Source organism: Armigeres subalbatus, chromosome 3 (genome assembly GCF_024139115.2).
Source record: "Armigeres subalbatus isolate Guangzhou_Male chromosome 3, GZ_Asu_2, whole genome shotgun sequence".
NCBI classification, from domain to species: Eukaryota; Metazoa; Arthropoda; class Insecta; order Diptera; family Culicidae; genus Armigeres; species Armigeres subalbatus.
This window is the reverse complement of record NC_085141.1, coordinates 382,196,373-382,214,659: the sequence shown is the minus strand read 5'-3', so window position 1 is coordinate 382,214,659 and position 18,287 is coordinate 382,196,373. Positions and strand designations below refer to the sequence as shown.

The window sequence follows — 18,287 nt, the reverse complement described above, 5'->3', positions numbered from 1 at the left end:
ATGTGCTGGATGAGGGAACTCCTTTTTTCAACACCAGGTAGTTTTTGATTAATGCTGTTTTAAGAGATACCAATAGTTCGTCCAGGAATGTCCTGGTTTAAATCGGGGAATATTCATCCTTCTGGTTCACAGATTGAAAAATAGACTTCTTGATTTCTGAATAGATGAAACAAAAAGTCGAATGGCAGTATCATACATTATAACATGAGCGTTTTGATTAAAATGAATATGTATCCTGATTTTTCTTGTAATGTCAGAATTTAAAAGAGTTGGCTAAATAGATTGATGAAAAACCTGAATATATCTTGATTCCTCATTAGAGTTTAAAAAGAATCCTATATTAAATTAGACTAGGGGAAGTAAGGCCCCAAAACTGATAATAAGAAAAGCCGGCGAGCGCTTTATGTCTAAGATCTGAGGAATTAAGCATCCACAGCTTTGCATCAGATACTGTTTTTTATAATAACATCATGGGATTCCAGTCATCGTCCGAGGTTTCGAATTATGCATTTGATTGGTATATTGGGTATAATAATTCAAAATAAAAAAATGCACATTCTTCCAATATTTTAAAACTAAAAACAAATTTGTAAAGCCATTTCAAACGCCATTTTAATTTGATGCTCTTTGTAAATAATTTGCAATGGACGAGTCTCCTTATTCAAAGTTTCATGGTAACTAACAAAAATAAACATTGAACCACTCTCCAGCATACATAAACTAAATCGTACAATAAATAATCAAGATCAAGCCGAGCTGCAGTTTTTTTTTCTGCGCTTTCATTTTACTACTTTGACGGATTACTTTCGCACATACGTACATTACTCACACAAGGGCATACACGCATTCGGTTTTAAGCCCCACTACCATCCATCCATCAACCATTATTGCCAGATATGTCTGTAGGTAGGTTGGTCGGTCGGTACCAGCGACATGTTGCCGAGTCGTATATGAAGGTACTGGGAGCTATGCACCGTCACCGCCCAAGTACACCACTCCGGCATTATTGCGGTGTGATGTCTCAACCCCCTCTTCGCGCCATACTTTGCGCAATGGAACAGTACAGTGCTACGACAGCATTAGAAGGTTTTTCGTAGCGCGAATAAAATTTCCCAAAAAGAGCTTCAAAGTTTTCGCTATGGCGGCGATAGAGCACCGCCACCGCCCGGTCGTCGTTTTCCTATAGAGACGCGATGTTACCAGGCGACCTTTACGGCAGATACATCACGGTCTCGAACGAACGTACGGCGGCGCGGCGGTAATATTGCTGATGCTCGCTGCTATGGCAGCAATCAGCGAACTGCAACTCTGATGGATGGATGGAACGAACGAACGAACGGGTTGCAATATAGATTGTAAATAAATATACACATCGGTCCAAGGTGCAATGCATCCCATCAAATGCATCTAGCGTCGAAGCTGCAGTAGAAACTAGAAGCGAAGATTTCGTATGCGAAGACAAGTAAATGTTGGTACTAAAAATCCATCCGTTCGATTCCGCTTTTGGTGGGATCAAGAATTTGGACCGGTAAATATTCCATTATTCAGTGCAGAAATTGAACAACACGAACATTTGTCAATTAGCCAACAACAATACGTGATTAACGACATGTTTTTCAAACTTGATCTCCATCGTATTTGACATTCACATTTATGGTTTCTTTATTCCTCGTATAATGATTCAACGGATGAAAAAGTTCCTGTTTCCCGGGAATGTTTGAAACATGATGCTCACTAAGTCATGTGTTCGTTTTTGTATGATTGATTACTGCGGAACACATGATTTTCACCGAACTCTAAGATGGACTGTAAAATCTTTAGACAGGCATGGGTAAGATTGATCATGATTGAAAAACACGTACTTGGGTATCGGATAGAGTTACCACTCAAAAACAATAAAACATATCAGGTAAATGTCTTTATATCTCTGAAGTCTTCGACCACCAGGTTGAATCTATTGCAAGCAGGAGTATTGCATCATCAAAAATTTGACTGTTTTGGATTAATTCTATGCATTATTTTATTAATCTCTATAGCTTAAATTTTCGTCCGACTATGCCTGCTCATCCGTTTCGTTCGTTTTACCGATCAACTCAACTATTTTATAGCAGTACGAGTTTCGGATAACAAAATATCTTATCAGAATGTTTATCGACGAAGGTGACGACCCATTTTGAAATGCAAAACCCGTATTAACAAATCGATAAAAACCAAGCTGACCATGTACCGAATTTTACAGTCATGTCAACCTCTTGGTAACAAGTGAGCTACACAAAATGGCGATTCTTGAATCTGCCTAAATCCAAACAGAAGATGTTACAAAAGTGGTCGGCTGAGTGAAGAAGTGCAGTGCGGCGGGAGCTAGAGCTGGAAAAATTGCACCACAATGGTGCAGCTTTTCGACAAGTTGAATCTCGTCAGGCGTAGGATACTTTTACATTGTATTCGTTTTTGAGGGCACGATTTGGCGTTTGAGCCTATCGAAAAAAGTGGCTGAGAGGTTTCTAAACTCATGTATTGAAATTGATTGCTGACTTGTGAAAAGGGTTTTGGAAAGCTCGGACGGTATTGACCGCAATTCAGATAGAATGATTGAACAAATGAAGACGATTCAAAGATAAGTTTTCTCATTGCTTTTTATTTTTTAAGTTTTTTAAACTTTCCTCCCCACAGTTCTTCCACTCTAGAATCCTTCTTTTCTTCAATTCTTTAGTGGTTCACTTCTTCTGTTCTACAGTTCTTCATTTCTATATTTCACCTTCTTCAGGGATTTAGAAGCTAGATGCTGTGTGTCCTGTGTCCTGCCTCTAAATCCCTAAAGAAGGTGAAATATACGCCGAAACGTCGGAAAATAGACGCAATAACGTTCTTGCTTCCATTTAAGACTGAAAGAGATAATAGTCAAACAACAATCAAAAGCATCCCATTAAAAAAAGTTATTTTATGTTCTTCATGTTTAGTTTATTAATTTTTCAGTTCCTCATTCGATTAGTTCTTTGCAGAACTTGATCTGCAGATCTTCAGTTCTGAAATATTTGAGTTCTCCAATTTTTTAGATCTTCAATTTTTCAGTTTTTCAGTACAGCAATTCTTCAGTTCTGCAGATCTTCATTTCTTTCAGTATTCCAGTCCTTCAATTCTTCAGCTTCGCATTTTTCCAATACTTCAGTCTGTTCTTCATTTAATTCCACAACTTAATTGTACCTTGACTGATACGTATTTCGACCTCAACAGTAAGGTCATCTTCAGTGTCTCGTACTTGACTCAACTACGTCAACGTCAACTACGAATTAAAATACAATCCAAATTCAATGAAAATCCAATCCAAATTCTAATCCCAGTTGAATCAAACTTAAATCCAAATCCAAAGCCAATAAAAATCCATTGCAAACCCAATCCTGATTCAATTAAAAACCAATCCAAATTCCGATCCAAATACAATCAAATCCGAATTCTTTCCAATCCAATTCAAATTAAAAGCAACTCCTATTTAAATCAATCAATTCAAATCCAAAGCCAATTCATTAATTCATCAGTTTACAGTTCTTTGGTCCCATATTTTTTCCGTTCTATAATGAGGCATTCCACGGGGGCATGTCAGTCGATCCTGAGCGACCATTTCGAAAATATTTGAAACTCTGCACAGTTTTTCAATTTCATCTAAATCGTCATTTTTCGATATCAAATCTTCATATTGAGTCACGACTAACTTTTCAAAAGGGTGTATGTGAAAATGGTTCAAAAATATTTAAAAAGCTGCACAGCAAAAACGGAATGTTCGATTGTTATGATTTTTTCAGCAAAGTTAGACAACTAAATGGTGATTCTTAAGAAAATGTGCACAGTAAAAAAATTTTTTTTGCCTTTAAAAATATCATTTTTGTCACAAAAACTCAAATATCTCAAAACCCTATCTTTTTTCGAACGTAAAACGGTCCATTATATTAGCTATCTACCATAAAAATTTGGTGATGGTAAACTAATAAACAAAAAAGTTATGACATTTCAAACATTTCACAATTTTCACATTTAGTAAAAAACCATTTTTTTCTGTGTAAGTTATTTCGAGAATTGCAGTTTGATGCAGATTTTATTGTTAAAGGACGTGATTTAAACAAGTTGTTTTCATGATATTTTGATTTAATTATTCATAGCATCTATAAGAAACTTAGACACGATCCAGTGTTGTGATCAAAAGTATTGATAGTGTCATAATTTTCATTGCACGTGACTGGCGAAAAATTCTTTTAATAGTGTTGAAACCTGTTGATAATAACGTTGATAGAAACATATCAGAAATGTTATTTTTTAAGACAAAAGCTGCAAAATCAAAGATTTATATACACGTGTACGTCTATAGTTTACCTGCAAAAATATACCTCTTAGAGAATAGACTTTATGATCAGGGAGGAAACGGGTATCTTCAACAACAACAAATGCATGATAGGTACATACCATGACAATGCTCACGAAAAAGCAAAAAATTACTACTACTAAGGTTGTTAAAGATCTTATAGTAATTTTTTCTTCAGTCAAGCAAATGACACCAAACTAGTCAGTAAAAACTTAAAAGTGATTTTGTTTATTGAAATATTACGAACAACATGAGTAGCCGCTTTCTCAACTGTTGTAGGCCGTTTGATGGAAAAAAGTGTTCAAAAGAGTTACGAAATCTCACCGAAAGCACCATAGATAAACTGAAAGCGACTGGTTATGCTCCAATGTCCACATTGAATACAAATTTACGCATTTGCACGTCCTGCCGTCTAAACGTTGACAAAAGAGCAATCTGTATATCATCGGTTGAGCAGAGCGCAGGAAGTTCGAAAACGACAGCAACTGAGGAATTGCCAGATGTATCGACAACAACTGAGGAATTACCAGAAGTATTAAGTGCTGAGGGCCTTGCCACCGTACCATCAGCGAAATCTGTTTCAACAAATCAATCGGAAGATGAGTGTATCCAAAAGGTCAACATCGAACGCTTTAACGAGGGCATAGCTGGGATAAAAGTGACTCCGATTAAATGGAGTAAGATGGACTACGTTTATTACCCGGAGAAAAAATACCGTGAAATAAACGAAGCTGTACGAAGAAACCTCTTCAAATTAGGACCTGATGATGTGGAAAATACAGACTACGATGAGGTAATTATAAATATGAAGGAAAGGTTCTCGAATGCAGCCACGACAAGGAAAGAAAAATTATTGATTTTGTCGATGCTGCCAAGTTCGTGGTCTATTCAGGATGCCATTGATGAGTTCAAAACCAATAGAAATACAGTAAAAGAGGCAAAACAATTGAAGAATAACTGTCTTTCAACCAAAAATACTAGGTCTAGTACTGCATTAACAGATGAGACAAAAGAAATAGTAGTTCAATATTTTGAAATGATGAAGTAGGTCGAGCGGTGCCTGGTCAAAAAGATTATGTATCAGTAAAAAGATGGAAAGCGTCAAGCAATCCAAAAACGATTAATGATGACGACTTTGAAAGAAGCGTACACACGCTTCAAGGAAATTCACGATAATATTAAAATAGGTTTTTCCTCATTTGCAAGCCTTCGGCCAAGGCAATGTAAGCTTCTTTCCAATTCAGGAACACATAATGTGTGTGTGTGCACAACCCATGAGAATATTAATCTTATTTTACATAGTTTGAAAAGAATCAATTTAACAAAGGATATTAAAATGTTAACTGGTAGTCTTTGTGTGAAAATACAACATCAAATTGCTATCTACGATCTTGTTCGGATTGTCCAGATTCTTCATCATTGGAAAATACTTTATTCGCTGAGTTTGAAGAAAAATATATTGATCAGTTATCATTTGAGCAATGGGTGACCACGGATAGGTGTGACATAGAAACTATTGTAAAACCTGTAGATGAGTTTGTGTCATATTTTTGCTTGAAATTAGAAAGTTTAATCCTCACGATTTCATTAAAACAGAACAATCCAGCTTTTAAAAATACGAAAAATACATTACAAAATGGTGAATTTTTAGTCATTTGTGATTTTTCTGAAAATTACAGCTTTGTATTGCAAGATGAAGTGCAGTCCCATCACTGGAACGTACAACAAGCTACAATTCATCCATTCGTTATTTATTTTAATGGAAGTACGCAAATTGAACACTTAAGTTTTATTATAATTTCCGAAGATTTAAGACACGATTCAGTATCCGTAAACTTGTTCATTAAAAAATTGATTAACTTTTTACGCGTTGATAAGCATAAAGAAGACAAAAAGATATATTTCATGACTGAGGGAGCAGCGTCGCAGTACAAAAATCGTAAGAATTTTTCGAGCCTATGTCAATTTAAATCAATGTACGGAATTGATGCAGAATGGCATTTTTTGCTACATCACATGGCAAAGGTCCTTGTGATGCTATTGGAGGAACAATAAAGCGCATGGCCACAAGAGCAAGTTTAGCCAAAGAACGTGAGCATCCAATTAAAACTGCGCAAGAACTTTTGATTGGGCAAATCGTAGAAAAGAAAAAGATTTGACCAAATTATCATTTTGTTTTACTACTACTGAAGAGTACGAAATAAAGGCTTCAGAGCTCAGCGAGCAATTTAATAACGCGAAAACGATCCAAGGAACCAAAAAATTTCACTGTTTCATTCCATTGTCGGAAAATAAAATTAAAGCAAAACTATACTCAAACTGTGCTGATAATAATTCAAAAAGTGTTCGATATTTTAAAAATTTGAATAAAAATAAATAAAAATAAGTATTAATAAACTGTTTTCATGATATCATAACCCATACCAAAATTCAAACCCAAAACTCTTAGAGTTTCTATAACAACATTGTGTAACTGACACATTTAATTTAATACTTAGGATAATATTAATTCATTTTTATTTATTTATACATATAATATTTATACATATAATATACATAATATCGATGAATACATAAATATGGAATATCATACAAACAACTTGTTTAACTCACGCAAGGCCCTTAACAATAAAATCAGCATCAAAACTGCGATTCTTGAAAAAAAATACACGGAAATTTTTTTTGTTTACTATATGTGAAAATTGTGAAATGTTTGAAATGTCATAACTTTTTTTGTTTATTAGTTTACCATCACCAAATTTTTATGGTAGATAGCTAATATAATGGACCGTTTTCCCTAAAAAATTACGTTCGAAAAAAGATAGGGTTTTGAGATATTTGAGTTTTTGTGACAAAATGATATTTTTAAAGGTAAAAAATTTTTTTTACTGTGCACATTTTCTTAAGAATCACCATTTAGTTGTCTAACTTTGCTGAAAAATCATAACAATCGAACATTCCGTTTTTGCTGTGCAGCTTTTTAAATATTTTTGAACCATTTTCACATACACCCTTTTGAAGTAGTCGTGACTCAATATGAAGATTTGATATCGAAAAATGACGATTTAGATGAAATTGAAAAACTGTGCAAAGTTTCAACTCAATAGAAAATCATGAATTAAAAATTTTCTTAAATTTTGATGCTGTTGCTTGGAATCGCTCTAATTCGTCAGTTTTTACGTTCTCCTTTTTTCAGTACTTCTGTTTTGTTTTTTATAAACTTTATTAAAGATATTTTTTCAAAAATTAAAGAGTTCATCACTAAAGTCCTTCTGTTTTTCAGTTCTTCAATTCCATTGCAAATCCTATCCAAATGCGATTTAATCCAAATATAAACTAAATCCAATCTAAAACCATTTCAAATCAAATCCAGTTAAATCCAAATCCAATCTAAATATAATCCTAAGCCAATTAGAATCCATTACAAATCCACTCCAAATTTAATTAAAATCCAATCTAAATTCTAATTTAATCCAAATCAATCCGAATTCAAGTCCAATGCCAATTTGGTTCCATTCTAAATCCAATTCAAATTTAATTCGCATCCAATCCTCTTACCTTTTACCAGGGAGCCTACCGGAGACGTAAACAATCTGTTTTTTTTTGTATTCTTACTGTGCCCTCTTTTTTGCACTTTTCAGTCTCCCGGCCTACTCCTCTGCCCTTCCGTCAGGGAGCCTACCAGAGACGTAAACAATCTGTCTTTTTCGTATTCTCATTGTGCCCTTTTTTGCACTTTTAAGTCTCCCAGCCTACTCCTCCGCCATTCCGTCAAGGAGCCTAGCAGAGATGTAAACAATCTGTCTTTTTTGTATTCTCATTGTGCCCTCTTTTTTGCATTTTTGAGTCTCCCGGCCTACTCCTCTGCCTTTCGTCAGGGATCCTACCGGAGACGTAAACAATCTCTCTTTTTCGTATTCTTATGTGCCCTCTTTGCACTTTTCAGTCTCCCGGCCTACTCCTCTGCCCTTCCGTCAGGTAGCCTACCGGAGACGTAAACAATCTGTCTTTTTCGTATTCTTATGTGCCCTCTTTTTTTGCACTTTTCAGTCTCCCGGCCTACTCCTCTGCCCTTTCGTCAGGGAGCCTACCGGAGACGTAAACAATCTGTCTTTTTCGTATTCTCAATGTGCTCTTTTTTGCACTTTTCAGTCTCCTGGCCTACTTCTCTGCCCTTCCGTCAGGGATCCTACCGGAGACGTAAACAATCTTTTTCATATTCTCATTGTGCCCTTTTTTTGCACTTTTCAGTCTCCCGGCCTACTCCTCTGCCCTTTCGTCAGGGAGCCTACCGGAGACGTAAACAATCTGTCTTTTTCGTATTCTCATTGTGCCCTTTTTTGCACTTTTCAGTCTCCTGGCCTACTCCTCTGCCCTTCCGTCAGGGAGCCTACCGGAAGCAGAGACGTAAGCAATCTTTTTCGTATTCTCATTGTGCCCTTTTTCTGCACTTTTCAGTCTTCCTGCCTACTCCTCTGCCCTTTCGTCAGGGAGCCTTCCGGAGACGTAAACAATCTGTCTTTTTCGTATTCTCAATGTGCTCTTTTTTGCACTTTTCAGTCTCCTGGCCTACTTCTCTGCCCTTCCGTCAGGGATCCTACCGGAGACGTAAACAATCTTTTCGTATTCTCATTGTGCTCTTTTTGCACTTTTAAGTCTCCCAGCCTACTCCTCTGCCCTTTTGTCAGGGAGCCTACCGGAGACGTAAACAATCTGTTTTTTTCGTATTCTCATTGTGCCCTTTTTTGCACTTTTCAGTCTCCTGGCCTACTTCTCTGTCCTTCCGTCAGGGTTCCTACCGGAGACGTAAACAATCTCTTTTTTTCGTATTCTCATTGTGCCCTTTTTTTTTGCACTTTTCAGTCTCCCTGCCTACTCCTCTGCCCTTTTGTCAGGGAGCCTACCGGAGACGTAAACAATCTGTCTTTTTCGGATTCTCATAAGCTCTTTTTGCACTTTTCAGTCTCTGGCCTACTTCTCTGCCCTTCCGTCAGGGAGCCTACCGGAGACGTAAACAATCTGTCTTTTTCGTATTCTCATTGTGCTCTTTTTGCACTTTTAAGTCTCCCAGCCTACTCCTCTGCCCTTTTGTCAGGGAGCCTACCGGAGACGTAAACAATCTGTTTTTTTTTTTGTATTCTCATTGTGCCCTCTTTTTTGGACTTTTCAGTCTCCCGGCCTACTTCTCCAGTTTTTTCAATTCTTCTGTTCTTCAGTTCTTTAGTTCTTCAGCTCTCCAGTTCTTCCTTCATTTCTTCAATGTTTCAGTTATTCAGTTCTTCAATCCTCCGGTTCTTCTTTTTTTCTCATTTCCTAAGCTTTTCAGTTCTTTAGTTATTCAGTTCTTCTGTTCTACAGTTCTTCATTTCTCCAGTTTTTGAATTCATCAGTTTGTATTTCTTTGGTCCCTTATTTTTTCCGTTCTATAATTCGTCAGTTTTTCAGTTCTCCCTTTTTCAGTACTTCTGATTTGTTTTTTTATAAACTTTATTAAAATTATTTTTCAAAAATTAAAGAGTTCATCACTAAAGTCCTTCTGTTTTTCAGTTCTTCAATTCTTTAGATCTTCAATTGTATAATCCTATAGTTCTTCCGTTCTGTTCAGTCACTCAGTTTTTCAGAGCTTCAGCTCTTGAGTTCTTCAATTCTTCAGATCTTCTTTTTTCTTCTTCTTGTTGGCATCACTCCCCCTCTGGGACATTGCCGCCTCGCAGCTTACACTAAGCACTTCCACAGTTGTTAACTGCGAGGTTTGTAAGTAAAGTTTCCTATTCGAAAATTTTCTAGACCGTACCAGGAATCAAACCCAGCCACCTTAAGCATGGTCCTGCTTTGTAGCCACGCATCTTACCGTACGGCTAAGGAAGGCCATCTCTTCTGTTCTTCTTATTTATTTTCAGTTCTTTAATTCTCAAGTTTTTTAGCTCTTCGTTTTTTGGGTTATTCTGCTCATCAGTTCTTCCTATCTTCAGTACTTTAATTATTCAGATCAGCTGAGATCTCCATATCAGACAACTTAGTTTTATAGATCATATGTTGTTTGGCTCTTTAGTTCTTTAGTTTTTCAGTCAACCAATTATTCAGATCTTCAGTTTTTCAGTTCTTCAGTTCATCAGTTCATCATTTCTTCAGCCCTTTAGCACTTAATTTCTCATGTTATTCAGTTCATTGGTCCTTCAGTAATTCACCTCTTCAGCTATTCTGGTTTTCAGTATTTCAGTTCGTTAGGTTTTCAATTGTTCAATTTTTCAGTTCGTCAGTTCTTTAGATCTGCAGTTCTTAAACTATTTATCTGTTCAGTTCTTCAGTTTTTTAATTCTTTAGTTCTCCAGTATTTCAGTTACTTAGTTTTTCAATAGTTCAGTTCTTCATTTGTGCAATTTTTCAGATGTGCAGTTCTTGTGGTTTTTCAGTTCATCAGCTCTTCAGTATTCCTATTCTTCAGATCTTCAGCACTTCAGTTCTCTAGTTCTTCAGCCATTCATTTCTTTAATCTTTCTTTTCTTCAGCTCTTCAGTTCTTCAGTTTTTCAGATCTTCATTTCTACTGTTTAACAGCTCTCCAGCTCTTAATTTCTTTAGTTCAACAGTTATTTAGTTCTTCATTTGTGTAATTTTTCAGATGTACCGCTTTTCAGTTTTTCAATTCTTCAGCTCTTCAGTTCTCCAGCTCTTCAGCTTTTCAGCTCTCCAACTCATCAGTTCTTCATTCCAACATCTCTTTAGCTCTTCAGTTCTCCAGTTCTTCCTTTGTGCAATTTATCAGTTGTGCAATTCTTCTTTGGCACTGTTTTTCAGTTTATTAGTTCTCCATTTCTTCAGTTCTTCGGTTATTCAGTTCTTCAGTATTTAAATCTTTCAGAAGAAGAAGTTCTGCAGATATTCAGGTCTTCAACTCTTCAGTTTTTCAGTTCTTAAGCTCTTCAGTTCTTTAGTTATTCAGATCTTACAGTACTTCAATCAGTTCTCCAGTTATTCAGTTCTTTAGTTATTTAGTTTTATAGTTCTTCGGTTCTTCAGTTCTACAATTCTTCAGCTCTTCAATTCATTTTTTAAGTTTTTTTAGTTCTTCCAGTATTTCAGTTTTTAAGTTTTCAGTTTTTCAGTTCTTCAGAACCGAAAATTGGTTAACAAAATTGCGCACGTTCCCAATAAATGTGATAGTTCAAGATAGTTCAGTTGATTGGATTTATGGCATCGTTTGAGAGCCCAATCTGGATAAAATACTTTTACCACAGACAAACAGACATAACACATTGAACATTCACTCATCAAATTCATCGTCGTTCAAACACTAACGACATCTGTTGATTTCAGTTAGTTGGGCAAATCACGAACCAGGTGGCGGTAGTGAGCAAACGTCAAACTCGAGCAAATTCGATGCGCGCGCCCGAGTGATCGATTGACCAACTAATGATTATTTGAATTGACCAGTAAATCAGCGAACGATGGAAATTTGACGAGTGTTATGTCTGTTTGTCTGTGCTTTTACCTTTATATTCATTGTAACCGTTAAAATCGTTGTAAATTTCAAAAATTCTTTTCACAATGAATATTAATTTACCTTTTTTCCATTCTTCTCTTTTTCCAGTGCCCAAAAAGCAGCGGCAACCGCTACCGGAAGCACCAGTGCCGGCAGCAATGCAAGCGCCACAGGCTACAACAGTCCGTGGCAATGGACTACCATCACCGCCTCCGGGGAATGACATTATGGGGCTCGTAAAGAGCCCGCTGTTGCTGGATCTCAATCGCAGGCAGCTCCTCAGAGTCAACAGCACCACCACCACCAACAGCAGCATGCCAACAGCAGCAGCAGCAGCAGTAGTAACAATAATAGTAACACCAGCAATCAAAGCAGCAGCACTAATCAGCACCAACATTCGATGAATCAGCAGCAGCAGCAACAGCTTCAACAGGCACAGTTCCAGCAAGCTTTTGGAACAAGTGGACTGTCGAGCTTGCAGCAACAACAGCAGCAGCAGCAGCAACAACAACAACTTCAACAACACCAACAACAGCATCAATCATCCATCCATCATCAACAGCAGCAGCTGCATCAGCAACATCATCATCAGCAATCGCAACAACAACAGCAACAGCAACAACATCAGCAGCAGCAACAACAACAGAATCAACAGCAACAGCAGCAACATAATGTTCCTTCCCACCATCACGCGCACCACCAACTGGCGGCGCAGAACAGCATGATGGCGGCGGCCGCAGCTGCAGCGGCCGGACAGCGCAATCCGTTCGGGTTCGATTTTAGTCACTTTCAGAATTCGTACTAGGTGGTAGCGGGACCGGATCAAAGGTAATAATCGCACTTACATCGAGGGGTCGTATTTGGGTAAAAGTAAATCTGATATAAGGGAAAACTGTTGCACACAGTACTTTTTACGATTTTTTTCAGATCTTCAAAATCTCTTATCAATGTCTAAGACTAAGAGATCTATTTCGTAAATATTTGCAATCTCTTTCGTAAAAGATTTTTTTGATAATGTTGGGATATCTAAGATCTCTTTGAAGATCATAAAAAAGTGTGTTATGAAATGTTGCTTTTAGTGAACACGTTGATCAAAAGGAACAATATGATTTCAATTGTATTTCCAATTTTAAGTCACAGGATCCAAAGCACTAATCAAACGAAAATACATTTTCCTCTGAAAATCGAATGCTTCAACTAAAATCTAATATTCCATGCTGTGAGGCATGAACCTCATTCAAGTGCTAACCTATTTTTATTCACCACATTTCACCACCGGGCAAACAAAAATTTCCTAATCAAATCGGAAAATTCGGTTCAAATATTCCAATCATGACATTCTTCTGAGTCCTGATTTGGTCTCAGATGGGAACGCACATGCACTAAGCACGTTCTACATGCGAACGACCAGTAGAAAAATTTCCGACCACATTGTCGAAAGATAACCCAAAATCAATCCCCGGAACCAAATTTTTGTTCGCCTTTGGTAAATTTAGTTAGTGCATACACATATACGAGACCGAAAATTTTTGAGCACTCGTCTCTTCGAGAAATATTGATTTTCTGTCATATGACTTTAATGGCTTGCTGCTGCTGGTCCCTACGACGCCCCCCGCGCCCTCCGCCGTTCATTGCCAATGTATATTATATTGCTTTTGCCGTGCTGAAAGTAATAAAACTAAGAAATATTCCACCGAAATATGAACCGACGGGGCCAGGAACCAGCGACGCGGCCCTACTGCTTGGCTGGTGGAATGCCACGAGAGTCGAAAAGACGTGCGCGCGCACCCACCCTGGTTTCGCAAGTCCTATAGAAATTCGACACGACCGAGCTCACACACATCTCAAAAACAGAGCAGAGCGCCCCTTTGGTCGCTGCCGTCGTCGTCGTCGTCGTTATCGTTACCATCGTCATCGTCGTCGCCGTCGCCGTCGTAGCCGCCGTCGCCGTGTTGTTTTGCTGTGATGTTCTTCTGCGGATGTGTGCTCGCGATTACCACCCAAAAGCTTCAGCAGCAGTTCTGGGCCTATGCTGCTCTGAGGCGGCGACGGGGTCGAGAACCGCGTGGAAAGTTTGAGTTTGGGGGGATGTTGGGAAGATTCTTCACTCGCGCCACCTGTTTGTGAGAGCCGCGTTGCCACCTCCCATCATCGCACGCTCGGAAACAGGATCGGCTTAGGGTGAGGCGGGTGGTAAGGTTGAACAAAGGCATTCCCGCATTTGATTTCCGCCTTTCGGGACGCGCAGTGGGGATTCGATGAGCAGTATGTTCAGTTATTTGAAATATTGCTTTTCTCACCGAAGAATAGACTACCGTGGAAATTTGTCGAAGTACCAAAACAAATGCTCACACGTCCAATTGTATAGAAATTAGCGAAAGCACAATCCAAAATATCATTCTTGCACCTTATCTCACACCCCAAACAGCTCTTTCTTGCAGTGGAGACGTCATCCATATATGGAGAAACTGGTGGGAACATATTTTGGTGGGACAATATTTTTTTGCATGGGAGTCGAACACGGCGCAAAATTTGAAATATTTTGGCTTATAATATTTGGGAAGGACCCTAGTATATGAGGGCTTTTAAATTTCAGAGAAAGATTTTGTCTGTGGAATGATTGTCGCAGGGATCCCCTTTGTTCTCCTTTCTAAATATGTTGGATACATATGTACCTTCACTTCCAGTAGTTTAAAACCTTATTTTTATTTATTTTTCATTTTTAATTTTTATTTTTTATTTATTTATTTTTTTATATATTTATTAAATCTGTTTGAGAAACTGCATATATCCATTTTACACAATTTAGAGAAAACAACAAAAAACTGTTTTTGAACAAATTGGAACAAATTCGATACAGGTTAATAGCTTTTTGGCAAAACTCAACACCCTGGGGTATAGTTTTGTAATAGTTCAGAACAACTGCCGGAATGATGCACTTTGGAAAATCTTTCCGGGATGCCGCTCTGCACGCTGGCGTTGCTCAGTTTAAATTCGCATCTCCAGTCTTGCGTTTCCTTGGACACGGACCTCCAGAACAATTTGCAGCAATTGCATTCCTATGTACGGAACGATCCTCGACTACAGCGGCTACTAGCTCCCCTTGGTAGTTGGTATGGATCGTGACGATTCGGCACGAATTCTTGTGTGGAATAGACACTACAGTGGCCGGCTGCTGTCTGCGATAATCATTCTTGTTTTATAGTTAGACCTCTAGAAAGCGTACTTGGTCAACCAATTCGTTCAAGGATCCTCCACCTGTGAGAACTCGGTAAGCGACAGTTCTAACACGGTTTTCCGTCGATCTTCTGGTCACTGTTCTGAAGTGGCTTCAAACTCGTTAACTATTCCGCAATTTCATAACTATGCCGCTGCTGCCACTCGTTTCACGATTTTTTTTCCTTCTTTGAACCATATTGGTAGGCTTGTTCGGTGCTGCCGGCACATACTCTGGAATAATGATACTGCATGTTTAGGAGCAATTTTTTTTTATTCGAAAAAAAAATTCTTCTAAAAATGTTGTCTCTGGGAGGGTTTTATGCCCAAAACCACCCCCGTGGCTACGCCACTGATTCACTGATCTTCGCCCTACTTATCGGGATAAGTTTTATTGAACCATTTCTTTTTCTTTTTTTGCACTTGCTAACATTCTCTGGGGACTGAGTGCTGCCAGCTGCGCCATTGTCGTAACATGAAAATAAACGGCGTTCGTGAACGTGCAGCTAGTCGATGGCTTGCACGATGGAACTGAATCAGGGGCTCGAGCAGGTGATGCTTGCATGAAGACTGGAACTGGTAGGTTGTGATGTTGCTTCACCCCGGTGACGACCTTCGAGTTTGGGAATGCCTCTTCCTGGTGTAGCAATGAGTGGTGTCTCCGGTTGCACATTGAGCAGGACTTCTTCGAAGAACAATCATTTACGCGGTGTCCACGCCTCAGGTAGTTAAAGCAGACATTCCTCTTCTTCACTTTGGCTATCCTTTGGCTGACCGACAATTCGTTGAATACTGGGCACTTGAACGTGAGATGATTGTTGGTACTGGGGTTGGTATTAGGAACCAGGGTGATAGTTAGAGGGGCTGGATTAAAGGCAACTACAAATTGGCCACTCGTCGAAGGAGGAGCTTAATTGCTGTTGGATGTTCCATGTTCCTATTCGTGTCCATTGTTTCGCGCTAAGAGTAGTCGCCGTAAAATCAGTCCGTATTCTTTTATTATCGCATTCTCGAACAAATTGATGGTTCAGTAACAGTAGGTTGTTGGCCCAAGGTTCACTATCCACCGGGATGGGGCGGCCATCTTAGGTATAGCTTCCGGGGAATAGAATTTCATACTCAGCCGCTGGATGCCAGTCGCTTTTATAGGGCCTGCTTGGGGACACATGCAGCTTTTTATAGAAGTTCAACAGAGCCCACTGTCGAACCCCACCACATCCTAGGCAGACGCACCCTCTCACTCTAGCTGAGTCTAAGTACGCAACCCTTACTGGAGGTCAATTGTCATCGCAAGACCCGTGGAAGCGTGAGTTTTGGAACTTGTGAGGACCAGAGCTATGTTAGGCGCTCCTTCCCGGATGTCAACTCACCATTTCATAGCCCTGTATTAGGTCAGGACATTTTACTTGAGTATGCAGTGCTACTATCGCCCGTTGCTGCTCTTTAGATTAAGCTATCACCTTCGGTATTGGCCACTTTTCATCCGGAAAATGTAAATGTGGTAGTATTCAAAATTTCACCAATTCGGTGGACCACAAATTGATTGTAATTTCAGTGGTCTGACCGAATCCACACCAATACTGTCTGCGAGTCTGTCCAAAATACTCTGCTGGTGACCGGAATCCTTAGCTCCTTAAGTACAGTATCAGCTAACCTTGTTCCGAGAGCTGCAGCTTGCAGTTCCAGGCGAGGTATAGACAATTGTTTAATTGGCGCTACTTGTGCGTTTGCTGTAATTAGTTTAACGTGTCCACCACTTTTTAAATATATTTCAGCTTTCATCTACAAAGGTATGGAGTTCAAGTGATGACTCGTTTTCAATTTGAAGACATCTTGGTATTTTTAAAAGGTTTATAGTTTTCATAGTATGCAACCAACTTTGCCATTTTTGTAGTATCTTATGAGGCACTACATCGTCCCAGTCCATAGATTCTTTGTGTAAGTCCTGTAGTATAATCTTCCCAGGGATTGTTTTATTACATATCAATCCAAGAGGATCATAAATACTCATAATGAATGATAATATTTCTCTTTTCGTGGGGCTTTGGCTGCTGTTCATAATTTTGTTATCCTTCTGCAACTTGTAGCTTGTAGCAAACGGATAATTTGCGTGCTCCAGCATACGCCCAACACCTTTTCTGTTGGTGAATCCTTATCACGTATATCCTAAAGCTGTACTTCTTGAATACCATTCTCTGGTAGAGCTTGTAATACTGTGCGCGAGCTCGAGCGGTTAGTTTTCTGGAAAACAGTCATCACAATTTGAAAAATAAAACACTTGAACAATTCTGATGTGACTTGCTAACTCCAAGTCCAAAATCCGACTCTCTTCTTTATTTACAAAAACGTTATTTATAACTACTGGCTATTGTTTACAATTTGTCTCTCATTTTCAATAATGTTGAAGAATGTTGTATGCTATCTATATTTACTCTCATGTGACATTCTGCTCCGAGGAAACATTCATTTCTCTTAATAAACAATTATTTAATAATTGAGTCAGCTACTATTTCTAGGCCAGCTTATTCGCCAAGTTTTGCTTATACTTAAATATCCGTTGTTTTTCAACAGCGGTTTGCTATTTGATAAACATAAATGGACAGGTTCCAACCTGTCCAATCTTTCCTTTCGTTCGTTTATATGACATACTTTAAATATAGAAGAAAAATGATGATTATTGCATGGCGTTTAGGGTCGCTACAACTGCTTGTCGTCTGCGGGTCTTATGGCTGCCTGGTGGAGCATGTCTTTGATGTCATAATAAAGTTCCGAACAGGGAAGTAGTAACGTCCGGTCCCGGTAACAAAGTTGAGTTAAGCGAAACGTTTTTCACTTCAGCCTTGGCATCAAATACCAACCTGGGTTTATTTTTACTTTGGTTCACTACGATGAAATGTGGTAAATAATATATCTTTTCAATTGGTGTCATTAGATCCATTGATGTCAACTTCCTAGCGTAACCTTTGTCTACGTAACTTCAGATATTGTTAAGGGCCGATTCCTAAAGGTTTTGTTTAGTATTTTTTCTCCAGTCTTTAGACGTCTTTTTGCATTTTCTGGAAAGTTGAATTTAAAGGTTTTCCACAACAAAGCTATTTCGTATCTTTTCCCAGTGAACTTGAGTGTCCTTTCAATAATTTGTTCTGCTCTTTCCGTCTCCCTTGATTTAGGAAGCATATCAACTATTTTGACTCCAAAGTTTTCTGTGTCGAAAAACATCATGTTTCGCATCTCT

At 38.5% G+C, this 18,287-nt stretch overlaps 1 protein-coding gene across 1 annotated transcript in view; it reads left to right on the top strand.

Annotated features, from left to right (window-relative positions):
- LOC134222934 (serine-rich adhesin for platelets) overlaps positions 1–12,641 on the top strand; it is a 69,323-nt gene extending 56,682 nt beyond the window's left edge. The window contains 1 exon segment of the mRNA XM_062702080.1: positions 11,945–12,641. Within this exon segment, the coding sequence (XP_062558064.1) occupies positions 11,945–12,641 (697 nt within the window).
- The last annotated feature ends 5,646 nt before the right edge of the window (positions 12,642–18,287 follow it).